This window comes from Penicillium vulpinum, assembly GCF_028829585.1.
Source record: "Penicillium vulpinum strain IBT 29486 chromosome Unknown utg000002l_segment0_segment0, whole genome shotgun sequence".
NCBI classification, from domain to species: domain Eukaryota; kingdom Fungi; phylum Ascomycota; class Eurotiomycetes; order Eurotiales; family Aspergillaceae; genus Penicillium; species Penicillium vulpinum.
The window spans coordinates 417,224-431,273 of NW_026643242.1; the positions used below are offsets into that span (position 1 = coordinate 417,224).

The 14,050-nt window shown below is 48.0% G+C and overlaps 6 protein-coding genes across 6 annotated transcripts; 5 read left to right on the plus strand and 1 right to left on the minus strand.

Moving 5' to 3' along the window:
* Positions 1-2,228: 2,228 nt before the first annotated feature.
* Positions 2,229-3,389, plus strand: N7479_003240 (uncharacterized protein; the record flags this gene model as incomplete). Its single annotated transcript, XM_057250937.1, has 2 exons — positions 2,229-2,618; positions 2,676-3,389. The coding sequence occupies 2 exons, from the start codon at positions 2,229-2,231 to the stop codon at positions 3,387-3,389; spliced, it is 1,104 nt and encodes a 367-aa protein (XP_057110262.1).
* A 404-nt stretch (positions 3,390-3,793) lies between these two features.
* On the plus strand, positions 3,794-6,534 carry N7479_003241 (putative AAA family ATPase GCN20; the record flags this gene model as incomplete). Its single annotated transcript, XM_057250938.1, has 8 exons — positions 3,794-3,946; positions 4,016-4,738; positions 4,809-4,889; positions 4,940-5,243; positions 5,296-5,469; positions 5,519-5,605; positions 5,659-6,127; positions 6,183-6,534. 8 exons carry the CDS (start codon positions 3,794-3,796, stop codon positions 6,532-6,534), a joined length of 2,343 nt encoding a protein of 780 aa, XP_057110263.1.
* Positions 6,535-6,930: 396 nt separating this feature from the next.
* N7479_003242 (putative MFS myo-inositol transporter) lies at positions 6,931-8,744 on the plus strand (the record flags this gene model as incomplete). Its single annotated transcript, XM_057250939.1, has 3 exons — positions 6,931-7,121; positions 7,198-7,494; positions 7,598-8,744. 3 exons carry the CDS (start codon positions 6,931-6,933, stop codon positions 8,742-8,744), a joined length of 1,635 nt encoding a protein of 544 aa, XP_057110264.1.
* A 591-nt stretch (positions 8,745-9,335) lies between these two features.
* On the plus strand, positions 9,336-10,677 carry N7479_003243 (uncharacterized protein; the record flags this gene model as incomplete). Its single annotated transcript, XM_057250940.1, has 4 exons — positions 9,336-9,683; positions 9,741-10,041; positions 10,104-10,192; positions 10,246-10,677. The coding sequence occupies 4 exons, from the start codon at positions 9,336-9,338 to the stop codon at positions 10,675-10,677; spliced, it is 1,170 nt and encodes a 389-aa protein (XP_057110265.1).
* Positions 10,678-10,981: 304 nt separating this feature from the next.
* sec13 (GTPase-activating protein SEC13) lies at positions 10,982-12,259 on the minus strand (the record flags this gene model as incomplete). The annotated part of the gene is made up of 6 exons (XM_057250941.1): positions 10,982-11,306; positions 11,372-11,781; positions 11,854-11,884; positions 11,947-12,062; positions 12,141-12,185; positions 12,257-12,259. 6 exons carry the CDS (start codon positions 12,257-12,259, stop codon positions 10,982-10,984), a joined length of 930 nt encoding a protein of 309 aa, XP_057110266.1.
* A 334-nt stretch (positions 12,260-12,593) lies between these two features.
* pex20 lies at positions 12,594-13,865 on the plus strand (the record flags this gene model as incomplete). The annotated part of the gene is made up of 4 exons (XM_057250942.1): positions 12,594-12,707; positions 12,763-13,578; positions 13,683-13,788; positions 13,840-13,865. The coding sequence occupies 4 exons, from the start codon at positions 12,594-12,596 to the stop codon at positions 13,863-13,865; spliced, it is 1,062 nt and encodes a 353-aa protein (XP_057110267.1).
* Positions 13,866-14,050: the final 185 nt, after the last annotated feature.

Sequence of the window (14,050 nt, forward strand, 5' to 3'; positions counted from 1 at the left end):
TGACTTCCGGCCTTTTGAGTCCCGGCAGATCTTACAAGCCCGTGCTTTGCAATTTCCGACTTTGTGTGATAAGAGAGTGAGGAACTACAGGGGTATGAACATCTGGCCAGTTTCTAGTTTCCACTTCCAGCTTCCACGTAGAACTTCACTTGGGAGTTCATAATAACCAGTAATTTTCTGCTCTTCGGATTTCATTTTACTGTTCGCAGGTCTAATGCATCTCCGAACATGAAACAGTCTATGAAACACCCTGCAGCCTGCAAAAACATCTAATTTAGGCAATTTCGTCAGAGTCCAGTTGTCGATGCAGAGTATACTGGTCAGGCCACATCTTTCGCTTCACCGTCTATGTCTTCTCGCTACCAACCGCACAGAGTATAGAGTAGCTGAAACATTTTTGGACAAGACGAACGGTCAGACCTGGGCGTTGCTTATGCTCATCGTCGCAAAACCTCGTATTGCTCATCAATGACCGGGGGGATGGCCGGAGCTGAGGTCGATCATTACATATGTATGCTACGTTTACTTTGATGCTACATAGGAGTTTCTCAGCCATTGGGGCTGTGTGACATTCGGGTGATCTGATGCTTGTTTCCCGCAGCCAAGTATATCACAAACGCCAATATGTGGTTCAAAACTTGACTGTCTGCGCTCTATCAACTAGTTGGCTGGGAACCTGCCGAAGCGAGGTTAACTCACCTCGGTAACCACCTGTCTTTTAAAGTGCCATTTGAATTTTCTGTATTTGAATAGATCCCTGGGAAACCATTTAAGCATTTCATAACCACATGTGCAATGGTCTTGTCCGGTCCCGTACAGATTACACATCAGCAGCTTTACTGAATGCCCTAACTGGATACCAATGGTTCACAATTTTTGGAAAATCTTCATACGGATAAGAGGAGGCCTGGGTGACTTCATCATCGTGTCTCAGTCGCTCGCTAACATACTATATGGACGCCTCGTCTTTCAATAAACTCATGCTGATATTGGCGATACACAACCAACTTCCCTCGGTATGAATATTATTTAACCTGTGGTTGCCGACAGCTTAATATGAGCGTCGACTACTTGAAATAGAGTTCTGTCCTGAAATTATAAGCATACATCGCTTAGTTTACTATACTACCCGCAGATATATGGCAAAGAACAACCACCTACCTACATCTCATTTTGTTCAGCGTAATTTGAAGCGTTGGAACACATCCTACTCTAGCTGAACTTTAATATTTGTCGCACCTTCGCGCTATCCCCCCAACGTAGGACTTGCTATTTCCAGTTATTTCTTGAAAACCGTCGAAACAAGGATATAGCCCTACTAAGCCCTAAACAATCACATAGCTATGTATGTTGTTGTTGTTATGATATAGTGGAAAAGTAGCTATATTATTTCTCTCAGTAATGTGCCCGGAATTGTTCCATTGATAATATATTTCTTTGATATCAACCTGTTTTCGACCCTGAACTGTAATTGATGGGGACTCATTTGAATCTGATTGCAGATTGTGGAAGGTCTAGCGTGTCACTTACATATATCTGCTTTGTTTTCAAGTTCTAGCGCAGTTGCTTCAAGTGGGTTGTTCGCCCGAGTAGCATCAATAGCCTAGTTTGCAACAAAGGTAAATAGGGATATGGTGCTAAAGATGATCTTTCGAATCATCTGGCCTTACGCCTACGCACTTCTTTATACAAAGAAAAGACTTGGTCTTCAACATGCACTGAAAATAAATAAACATATTTTTCTGCTATCATTTAAGAAGGTGCAAGATGGCAGGTGACCTCTGTTTGCTAATCTTCTAGTCCCAGCTCCTGAGATATTTCCTCTCTTCCTCACGCATTCAGAAAGTTTCTAGAGAGGCCCCTCTTTCCCAGTAGGCCTCTAGATCCATCTGTTCTCGGGCTGAGCACCTTGTTCGGGTAAAGCGTTTACATTTTTTAAGTTGTATACCTTCAAAGACCCGAGTCCTCTAATTTTTGGGCGGTTAGACAAAGCCTTCATGAAACAACCCGGGAAGGTTATGCAGTGAGCAACGAGAAGACAAAGAAAACTTCTGGGGTGTCCAGAACGCTCGCCCATTCCCAGCGATGTTACATTCATTCATTCATTCATTCGTTTATCCTTGGTAGTCTGGCACACCCTCGCCTCTCTGGACAGATAAAGATGGAACCTGCTTCCTTTTAAAAAATTGAAGAAAGGGAAACTGCACTTTCAAACAATTCCACCGATGATGTGGTACTTTCGCCTTAGCAACCTCATTACTCTCATCGCCATCCTTTTGCTTGGTCTGATAGCAACATCAGGTGCAGCGGTTGCACCTCGAGCAACTACCGACGGTCTTTGTGCCAAATATGTTGTCCAAACTGGCGAAAGTTGTGCCATGATTGCTAAAGCAAACTCTATCACTGTGGCTGATATCGAAACGTACAATGCTCAAACGTGGGGATGGCCTGGGTGCCAAAATATATTGCAGGGTGCTTCTATTTGCATTAGTTCTGGAGATCCCTTGATGCCAATTACGCTCCCAGATGCTATTTGTGGCCCCCAGGTGCCTGGAACAAAACGCCCCAACAACTGGTCAGACCTAGGGTCTTTGAATCCGTGTGCGGATAATGAATGTGTGAGTTAAGAATTCGAATTTTTTTCTCTATAACTTCAAAATCTAATGATTTAATAGTGTTCTTCATGGGGATTTTGTGGAAGTACTCCAGAATTTTGCACTTCTAAAGCTGCTACCACCACTTCGAGAAAGACTACCAAGGCTGCCCCTAAAGCTACGTCAACCACCACAACCAGCAAGAAGGACACCACCACAACCAGCAAGAAGGCTACCACCACAACCACCAAGAAGGCTACCACAACCACCAAGAAGGCTACCACAACCACCAAGAAGGACACTACCACTAATAAACCCACGTCGGCGACCAAATCATCCCAGAAAAAAACAAGCACTACTACCAGCAAAGCGCCAGTTGTTAGTACATGGACAATCAAAATGTACAGCGAAATGGACTGCCACGGCGACCACTACATACTCGAAGGACATAATATGGACATGGTAGACTACAAGTGTCTGAACCTGCACGGAAACCTAAGCACCAAAAACTCAATAACGGATGTTTCCTGCAACTGGTATACCCTCGGCGGGACCTTCAAATCTAGCTGCATTGCCGGCACCCTCACAGAACCTCAATCCTGGATAGTTGATGGTGGTATCTGCACTATATGGGAAAATAGAGATTGTAAGGATGTGTATCGTCATAGCGGTTATCTGAGCAGGGAATGTCGGAATCGGAGGGAATCGAATATCACCGATTGGACTTCTATGAAGTGTTATATTCCTACAGGGTTCAATTACAATCCAGATCCCCCTAAGCAAGTTGGGCTTTAGTTGCTTTTCAATTGAGTTTGATTCATGTTATATAATTCATGCTTATACTATGAAGATATAAGGTTTTCCGAGATTCATGATCGTTTACATATGTAGTTTTATGGAATAATGTTGACACCTCGGGTTGCAATCTGCTCCAAGATGCCTGGCATTCTAACCTTTTTCTCCAAATTTTTGCTTCTTTTACTCTGCGCTTCATTAGATTTTGCTAATCACATGAATCATAGCAGCTCACTGGGAGACTGGAATTTACGTAGCATCTGGTCATAAAACTAACAGCCAGGGTTCTATACAGGTTTTGTTATGGTCTACATAGTGGACCAAAATGGCTCCCACAAAAACGATAAACACATGTCATGTGATCTTATCGATAACACACATCCAAAAATCCGCCACTATTCACGATGGGGACCTCAATTCTAGGACTCCACGAACTTTTGACGTCGAAGCTTCTTGAATCTCGGCGTGACGCACGCCATCTTGAGCCTGGAAAGATGGAGTCTGAACTCCAATCCCTGATCCCTGGCCTCGACCACATCATCTCCGAATACTCAGTCGTACGTCTCTCCGCACATATATGCGCGCGGTGGAGGATTGTGAGTCCATTGAAGCTGACTGTCTAATAGGGCTACTTGACCCATGCCGCAAACCTCTACGTCGACGATGCCAGTGGCCAGTCCCCCTTGACAGAGGCCGCTGAATCCGTGACTGAGCTCCTAGTCTCCGCTTCGGGAGATTTCTCCCCGCAAAACTACGAAGCGATCGGCAACTTAGTTGCGAAGTTTATTACCACGCTGAGCTCCTCCGATGACGACCTAGAGCGGAAGCAAATGCCCTTCAAGGCCAAGAAACTGGCACAGACCATCAATGTCGGCGCACAACGGAACATGTCTTCTACACTGGGTCTGACTGGAAACGCTGTCGATTTGGAATCTGCCAATGCTAGAAAGATGGAGTCTAAGGTGGATAAGAAGAAGCTCGAGAAGGCCGAGCGCAAGATTCGCGCTAAGCAGGACAAGAAGATCATGCAGAACGTTACCTACGAGGCGTCCCGTCTGCTCAACCAGCCGGATGAGGCTATGTCCTACGAGGAGTTCTTCATGGCTGTCAACCCTCTTCAATTGGGCTCGGACTCCCAGGCTAAGAGCAAGGACATCAAGTTGGATAACATTGATATCTCGATTAGTGGCCTGCGCATTTTGACAGATGCTGCCTTCACACTCGCTTATGGTCGTCGCTACGGTCTTGTTGGTCAGAACGGTATCGGTAAATCTACACTCTTGCGTGCTTTGAGCCGCAGAGAAATCCCAATTCCGACTCACGTTTCTATTCTTCACGTTGAGCAAGAGGTATGTTCAAGTCCTAGTTGGGTTGCTTTCTTTCTTTTTCTTTTTCTTCCTTACTGACTTTCTATTGTAGATTACTGGTGATGATACACCAGCTTTGCAAGCAGTGTTGGATGCTGATGTGTGGCGGAAACATCTTCTCGCGGAACAAGCGGTTAGTCAATTCGCAAGATATCATAGCAGCATATTCACTAACGACCATAGAAAATCTCGAAACAACTGGCAGAAATCGAAGAAGAAAGGTCTTCATTGGCAGATACTTCGAAGGATGCTGCTAGACTCGACGAGGAACGAGAGGGCCTGGATATCACATTGAGCGATATCCATGGAAAGCTTTCAGAAATGGAGTCTGATAAGGCCGAATCCCGTGCGGCCAGTATCTTGGCTGGTCTTGGTTTCTCCCAAGAGCGCCAAAAGTACGCCACCAAGACCTTCTCCGGAGGATGGAGAATGCGTTTGTCTCTCGCACGAGCTCTATTCTGTGAACCTGATTTGCTTTTGCTTGATGGTATGTCCCACTGGTCTCTTTATTCCATAAGCAGCCTACTGACACTTCACAGAACCGTCTAACATGTTGGACGTTCCGTCAATTACTTTCCTTTCCAATTATCTTCAGGGATACCCTAGCACAGTCCTTGTGGTTTCTCACGATCGTGCATTCTTGAATGAAGTCGCTACGGATATTATCCACCAGCATTCCGAGAGACTGGACTATTACAGAGGTGCTAACTTCGGTAAGTTACACGAGATTCCAAGACTTTGAATGGTTCTAATAAGCTGTAGAATCCTTCTATGCAACCAAGGAAGAGCGTCGGAAGACTGCTAAGCGCGAATACGAGAAGCAAATGGGCGAGAGAGCACACTTGCAAGGTTTGTCACCCCCTCTATCATATCATATGGGTCGTGTTAACGATTGTCATCAGCATTCATTGATAAGTTCCGATACAACGCTGCAAAGTCCTCCGAGGCACAGTCTAGAATCAAGAAACTTGAGCGCATGCCAGTCCTTGATGCCCCAGAGGCCGAGTACACCGTGCACTTCTCATTCCCCGGAGTCGAGAAGCTTTCACCACCCATTGTTCAGATGTCCGATGTTTGCTTCGGTTACACTAAGGACAAGCCTCTTCTTAAGGATGTCGACCTGGATGTTCAACTTGATTCGCGTATTGGAATTGTCGGACCTAACGGTGCTGGTAAGACCACAGTTCTGAAACTACTCACCAACCAGCTTGAGCCATCAAGCGGTCTTATCTCTACAAACTCGAGACTGCGCATTGGATTCTTTGCCCAACATCACGTCGATGCTTTGGACATGACCACCAGTGCAGTCGGCTTCATGACTAAGACATACCCCGGCAAAACTGATGAGGAGTACCGACGACACCTGGGAGCGTAAGTTTACCCAAACCACTCGCATCTACTACATTGACTAACCCTCGTCTTATAGGTTCGGTATCACTGGTACAACTGGTCTCCAACGTATGGAACTGCTGTCCGGAGGTCAGAAATCTCGTGTTGCATTTGCTTGTTTGTCCTTGACCAATCCTCATATCCTTGTTCTTGACGAACCTTCCAATCACTTGGATATCGAGGGTATGGATGCCCTTGCGGATGCACTCCGGGCGTTCGAGGGAGGTGTGGTGATGGTTTCCCACGATGTGACCATGTTGCAAAGTGTCTGCACCAGTCTCTGGGTCTGCGACGGAGGCACTGTTACCAAGTTCGACGGCACCGTCAATGCCTACAAGAAGAAGATCACCGCACAGGCTGATGCTGCCGGTGTTGTGGCTAAACACTAGGCTAGGAGGGCTACATGTACAGATTAATGCCGTAAATGCTATGAATATCCTGCATGAATCTACATTATGACCATATTTGTTATTTCTTTGGTATCCTACAGCTCAGTCTTTGCTCTGCCTGATAGATAAGGCCGTCAATTACACACAGTGCATATAACTAGACAAAGCTATTACTAAAAAGGCCATAATATTACAATACTAGCTTCTTCTTTTCCTACCCTTCATTGTTTACAACATACTGAGTCACATCGGCGTATGGAATCCAAGTTCCGCTCCGGGCGGGTCTCCTTATCGGCTTATCGCAATCAACCCCAGACGTCACTTTACCATCTTAGATGCCCTAGGGAATAAACTTTAGATGATACCTCAGGGCTCAAGCTTGAAGTGCCCGAAGACATGACGGGCGCAGATGAACAGGACCAATCAGGTCCCCATGCCCCTTTGCTCGCCTCATCACACGCCTCTTCAGACCATGATGGCAATGACCACGAGGAGAGCCTGGCCTCTGAGCTGGAATACTCAGGAGGCTGGTTTATATGGGCATTGACCTTCTCCGCTGGGATAAGCGGTCTACTATTTGGATATGAGTATGCTAGCTCCTACAAAACACATCATGTTGCTCCATTGATCCTCCCGCTCACTAACAATCGTCGGAACTTCCAGCACAGGTGTTATATCGTCTACTTTGGTGACCATCGGGTCAGATCTTTCGGGTCGATTATTAACAACACTTGATAAAAGCCTCATCACGTCCTGCACCAGTCTATTCGCGTTGATCGCGAGCCCGTTCACCGGAGTGCTGGCAGACAAGTTTGGTCGTCGGAAGGTCATACTTGGCGCAGATCTATTGTTTGCACTTGGAGCTTTGATACAGGCCTTTACAAACCATGTTTGGGGTATGATTCTTGGGCGCAGCATTGTTGGTCTTGCTGTTGGGAGCGCAAGCGCGGTAACCCCATTGTAGGTGGACCGTGTCATGTCAGGCAGGGACCGAGAGCCCTGACCCATGGCAGAAATTTGATTACGGGAGAGATTATGACTGCTAACATGTTGGGAAATTTAGGTACATATCCGAGCTAGCTCCTTCACATGCAAGGGGAAGACTTGTCACGATCCTCAGTCTGTTCATCACCGGTGGCCAGGTGGTGGCATATATAGTCGGGTGGCTGTTTTCCAGTACAACTGGAGGCTGGCGGTGGATTGTGGGAATTGGGGCACTCCCAGCCTTCTTCCAGCTTGCCATTCTCGCTCTGCTACCTGAGACGCCTCGATGGCTGGTCCAGGCTGGGTTCGATGCCAGGGCGAAGACAGTCCTGACCAAGATCTATCAGGATTGCACTGGGTGTGACCGGGTTGTGGATCATGTCTTGCGCAATATCAGTGCAGAAATCGTCCAAGAAGCATCAGAAATGGGACCAATCAAGTCCCGTGGCACAAAGCCCCAGTGGTTACATGATACCATTCAACGGGGTCAGCAGCTGTTGCATGGTGGGAATAGAAGAGCATTGACTATTGCGATGATGCTTCAGGCAGTCCAGCAGCTCTGCGGATTTAACAGCCTGATGTACTTTTCGGCGACCATCTTCTCTTCTCTTTCGTTCTCCTCACCGACACTGATATCACTCTCCGTGGCTATGACGAACTTCATCTTCACGCTTGTTGCATTTGTGCTGATTGACAAGATCGGTCGCCGGCGTATTCTTCTGTATTCAATTCCTGTCATGGTTGTTGCTCTGGTCGTTTGTGCTTTCTCATTTTCGTCAATGGACGAAAAATGGAATTCGGAACCTCCAACTCCAACCGGCCATCAAGAAACCCACGACAAAGCTAGTTCTCTTGTACCTCTTGCAATTCTGCTCTGTCTTACTGTCTATACCGCGGCATATGCCCTCGGACTCGGCAATGTCCCCTGGCAGCAGTCTGAACTCTTCCCTTTGAATGTACGTTCTTTGGGGTCGGGATTGGCCACTGCGACTAACTGGGGATCGAACTTTATCATCGGGCTTACGTTCCTGCCTATGATGGAATGGATCTCACCCTCATGGACATTTGCTCTTTATGCACTCGTCTGTGTGATCGGGTGGGCTGGTGTATGGGCGATTTACCCTGAGATGAGCGGACTTAGTCTAGAGCAAGTCAAGGGCCTGTTGGCAGATGGTTGGGGAGTGAGAGAAAGCCTGCAGCGACGTCGCATTTCGCAGCATGTATAGATACCTACATATGACGGTATATAGCATGCGCATAAAATCTATTAACCTCCGGGCACATGCTACATCTGCTCCTGTGAGTAGATGTATCTAAGCAGATCAGTTCTTTGTTTCCTATTGCTTTAATATCATATGTGAGGCGAACTTCATTGGTTAGATCAAGCAATCTCTAACTGAAAACGAATATCCGCCCTTTTTATTAAAACGACAACGAACCACACGTTTCATGAACAATCACCCAAACGACATCTGAGTACACACATCCAACATTTAATGTTCGCTCTTTGCAATTTAAATCTTCGATCCCGCATCTTCCGTTTCACGTTGAGCCCTTTAGATTTTGCCACTTGCATACCGAACTATACCACAAGCGTACATAGCAATGCCGGCTAACAGTCGCCTGCAGTCCGCTTCAGCGGCCGTGCAAAGCGATCGAAGCCGACTGCTCGGACTTCCGAACGAGGCAAGTATATGTCTGTATTCAACAATATAGACCGCACCATTGATGTTTGATAAAAACAGATTCTCCAGGCGATTGTATGCTGTCTCGCCAGAGACCGGGATGTTCTTCATCTCTCCCAATGCTGCAAAGAGATGTGGGCCAGGGTCTTTGGACCAGATTCCGCCATCTGGCGGTATCGATTTAGTACATGCTATGACCTTGTCCCGGGGAAACTTTACAGGGAGTTGAAGATCGAATACCAGATCCGCGCGATTGTGCTGAGGGCCCCGATTCAGTTCAAAGGCAAGGAGGATGATCGTCAATATCTCTGGATGGAGGTCATGCAGACTATGCTCGAGGAGTCTCTGAACCTACCCATCGCGCCTGGGGAAACCTCAAAGACCCTGCAATGTATCCGTGAGACTCTCCAGGGAGTGGATTTTCTGAGCGAGTTTCAAAAAGAAGGAACTTCCTCGCAACTCTTTTATGGTCTCCAGCTGGTAAGCGCGTTTCATCGAGTAATGGAGAGGATATTCACTGATATTTGCCATGCACAGTGCCTAACTTCGTTTGCCCTCGACCCAACCATTACTGAGCCTTGTCGTCGGACAGACTACGACATCACCCAAGTCTATTCGTATCTAGACGAGGTGGGCCAGGCATTCATCGATCACGACGACCTTGACCTGGCCAAACTATTGAATTTACGCAATTTCTGGCAGCGTCACTTTTTGAACGCTTCTGAGATTTCCTTCAATGAGTCCTTTTCTGGGCTGCCTACAGACATGAAGCCCAAGACACGAAAGGATAATCCGACCAATATATCCAAATTAAGCCCATCATGGCTAGGATATTACTGTGAGTATACCGACAGAAAGAAAACCCACAATTACCCCAAACTGACATCAATTTCCGATTAGCTTGCATGCATCCCCTCTCAGATCTGCTGCATACGGACCGCCAGACATGCGCTGATCTTGAGACACATGGCGATTTAATCGACATCATGGTGAATGATGAGTTGTTTGGAAGTTTATGACAAACAGGCTAACAAATATCAAGAACCTCGATCTCCAACCCTCGTCCTACCGGTTTTGGCCCGAGCAATGCAACAAGATCATCCCTATCGCTAGTGTTCCCGATACAATGAGGACATATTTCAATGGCAAGCAGAGAGGATATGGTGGCGTCCACGAGGAAGAAAACCCTGTGTTCGGGTTTACTGAAGATATTCCTGCCCAGCATGGTGGCTTTGGGGGATGGACGAGGATCTGTTTCATGATCCTTGAAGCAGAAGAGGAGGAGGGGGAGGAGGAAGAAGAAGAGGAAGAGGAGGAAGACGACGAAATGCCTTTCTCCCCCGTGATGGACGGTGAGGGCTGGATCCATGGATACGAGGCTGTCATCATCCCCGGTGGGCGTATGATGCTGGGACGGTGGGTTGATATGAAGGAGCCAGAAGCCAGAGGCCCATTCATCTTCTGGGACGTATAGGGCTGAGTCCGGTGTCCCCCACGTTTCATTTACGTTTCCTATGCGTTTTTCTTCGTTTGTGTTTCTGGATGGATATTTCTTTCTATTTTTGCTCTGTTGTTTCCCCTGGATTGGGAAGGTGCTGGCGAGCTCGGTGGAGGATATAGTGAATGGAACAGACCAAGTTCGCCCAAAGCGCTGGAAATTGACATAGGATTCTCGCAGTGGAATCAATATTTATGGTAACAAGCAATCTAGCTCTTGGATAGAAGACAATTATGCGTTGAGGAAGGGAACAGATGACACAAGGAAATTAGAACAGCCACTACTCCTCGATATCCTTGACCTTCTCCCACTCCCCCTTGAGGTTCTCCTTCCACAAACTGACCTTGTTATCACCGCCGCTGACGGCAAGGATGTTGCCGCTGAGACTCCAGCTAACGCGCCACAGAACAGTGTCGAACTCCAGTGTTTGGCTGGACCACTGGTCCGGGTTGGAAGCATCGGAGGTCCAGATGCGAACAGTCTTGTCTTGCGCGGCGGAGGCAATGTAGGACCGGGAGAGGATGCTTGGAGACCAGGCCACATCACGGACCCAGTCTGAGTGTCCCTCGAGGGTTTGGGTGAGGTTGTAAGATTTGGACTCCAAGCTAAAGAGCACCGAATTAGTTCACGTCATAGATGTATGTTTGGTAAGTTTTATCAATGAACATACCTATACTCCCAGATTTTGATCAGGTTGTCGCTGCCACCGGTAACAAACCGGCGCTGTTGGCCAGGTCCGGGGGTAGAGCTAATGAGGCTACCAGCAGAGGCAGCGGGGGCCCAGCTGATAGAGTTGACGCCCATTCCGTGGGCATGGAAGGTCTGGTGGGTCCAGTTGTTGTCACGGAATTCGAGCACGCTGACGTGACCGTCGGAAGAAGCGCAGGCAAGAAGACATCCGCTCTCATGGGGAGCCCAGGAGACCATATTCACGGAGGCCGTGTGGAGGGAGAAATCGAAGACCTTCGTCCATGTGCTACCACCGGAGGGTGTGGTTGCATTCTGGGGCTGTTCCCGCCAGATCAGAACTTTGCCATCGTAGGAGGACGAGGCTAGAATTGTGCCATATTTGGGGTGAGCCTAAATTGGGAGAATCGCATGATTAGTCGAACTGCGCGCTACAATAGCATATGTTTTGGGGGTATCACTCACCCATGCGACACACCAGACAGCTCCCTCGTGGCTATCAAATACCAATGTCAGCGACCAGATATCTAGTTTCATACATTAGCAAGACCATCTTACCCCTTCAGCGTCTCGACCAATCGGTGTGATTCTCCCTCAATTTCAAAGATCTTTATCGTTTTGTCGGATGAACATGTGGCCAACCGGCGGCCGTAATAGTCCAAGCCAGCATCGTGCTAATTCCACATATTTCAGTTAGCTTGAATATACTATGTAGTCACATATACAATTGGAGTTCGTTTCTTAGCACATACAATCATCTCTTCGTGTCCGGAATTCGAGATCACCTGAGGGGTCGCCTGGAGGTTTGAAGCCGTTAGCGATGGGATTGAGAAAAAGGCCCAAATCGATGTAGTTAATTAGCGATTACCATGTTGTATTAAATAAAGCAAACAATAAGTTGACAGCTGTGAAAGCGCGGGGAGTCGGAGCAGCTCTCTCCCTTTCAGCCAAACAACCTGGCCCTTCCGTATCTTATCGTGTGCTAAGCTTGGTCACGTTACCTGCCCGATCTATGCACGTGATGAGCCTCGGCCGTCGGCAACCCCACGGCGGGCGTGGCGTGGCCGGAGTCGCTTCTGAAGTTCAACATCTTTTCATTTCTATTTATTGTTGTGATTTGAGCTGGCAACTGATTAAGAAGAGATTCCAAGACGAACCTCACCACACTATTCCATATCTCGGTTGGCCGATCTAAGTTGGTCATTATGGGTGATGCGCTGTGCGGGCCGTCGAACGCCCTTCAGAACTTCCAGAAGCATACATCTGTTGATCGCACCCTTCAGCAAGACCGGTTGACTTCGCGTCAATCACCTGTCCAGGTTGGTAGCGCTTCTGAGATCACATTGTTTCATTCATACTAAAAGTAAACCTTAGGGTTTCCGATCCCAGAACCCGCAAGAAGGAATACTTGATCCGGAGTTCGCCGCATTTGAAGGCAACCTTGCTGGTCCTGCGCTGCCTAACTTGCAACACCCCGCCCATTTTGGAGCACCGTCACATCATGCCGCGTTACACCACCCAGCTGCACACGGTGCAGGCAACGCCAGTTGGGCATCAGACTTCCAGAACTTGCAAATCTCGGGGCCCTCACATCCTGTAGCGCAATTACAAAGACCGAATATTGCACCGGCAGCGACACAGGGCGGATGGCACACTGAATTCATGACTCAACAGCGAGGGCCTATGCCCCAGGTCCAACAAACCCCGCAAATGCATGGTGCCTATCAACCATCTTTTGCGCCAAGCTACCCGATGTATGGCTCCTCCATGAATCAGATGCTGCCCGTGCAGGCCGTGCAGACCGAGCAACAAAATCATACGCAGCAGTTTGACGAGTCCGCCTTTGAGGCGGCTTTTGATCAGGCACGGGCTGATTTGGAGTTGCAAGGAGCCGATCTTGCCCAGCAAGATACTCAGAAGAACTTGCAGGAGGCCAACGAAGTCGATATTCCCCAGCCAGTCACCCACGAGCCAATTCGACTCGGGTCGGATCTTATTCCTCAAAGTGACAACAAGCAGGATCCACAAACACGGAGTCGAGATGCAGATGAACTTGCGCGGACAGCAGGGCAACTGCTCGACAGCGTGCGCAATGAACAAAGCCAAAAATTCCAACAGAGCAATTTCCTGGCTTTGATGCGCCGTATTCGAGATCGCGAGGTGGAAGTTGAAGGAGATGATTTCCGCGAAGTCAGTACCAACCCGTAACGGTTTGGATGTCGGACGCGACAGAAACACCGGTATAACTCGGTCAATCTACAAGGGCTATTGTCCTTGCTAATAATCATTTGCAGACGGCGCAATCTCTTCACCCAGGTGGGAAATACTACCCGGGCCAACCACACACAAACCCTGGTTCCGATATCCCGTCTAACAGTGATGGGCCAAACAACCCTATCGGTAGGGTTTGATGTCCTGCGCCCATGAAAGACCAGCCAACGACCTGACCAGACATGTCCACCTCCCAGGTGGTGTAGGCACCAGCAGATATTCTCCGACCAAAGAAGAAACATCCGATCATCTGGGATCTAGTTTTGGTTATGGTGACACAAACGCACTCTACGAGGAATCACTCCACAGCCAGGGGCTTGTGGACCGGCACAACATTCCGATCTGCTTTTTGGGAAGAGAATTGGAGGCGCATTTTCTACACTAGCGAAAC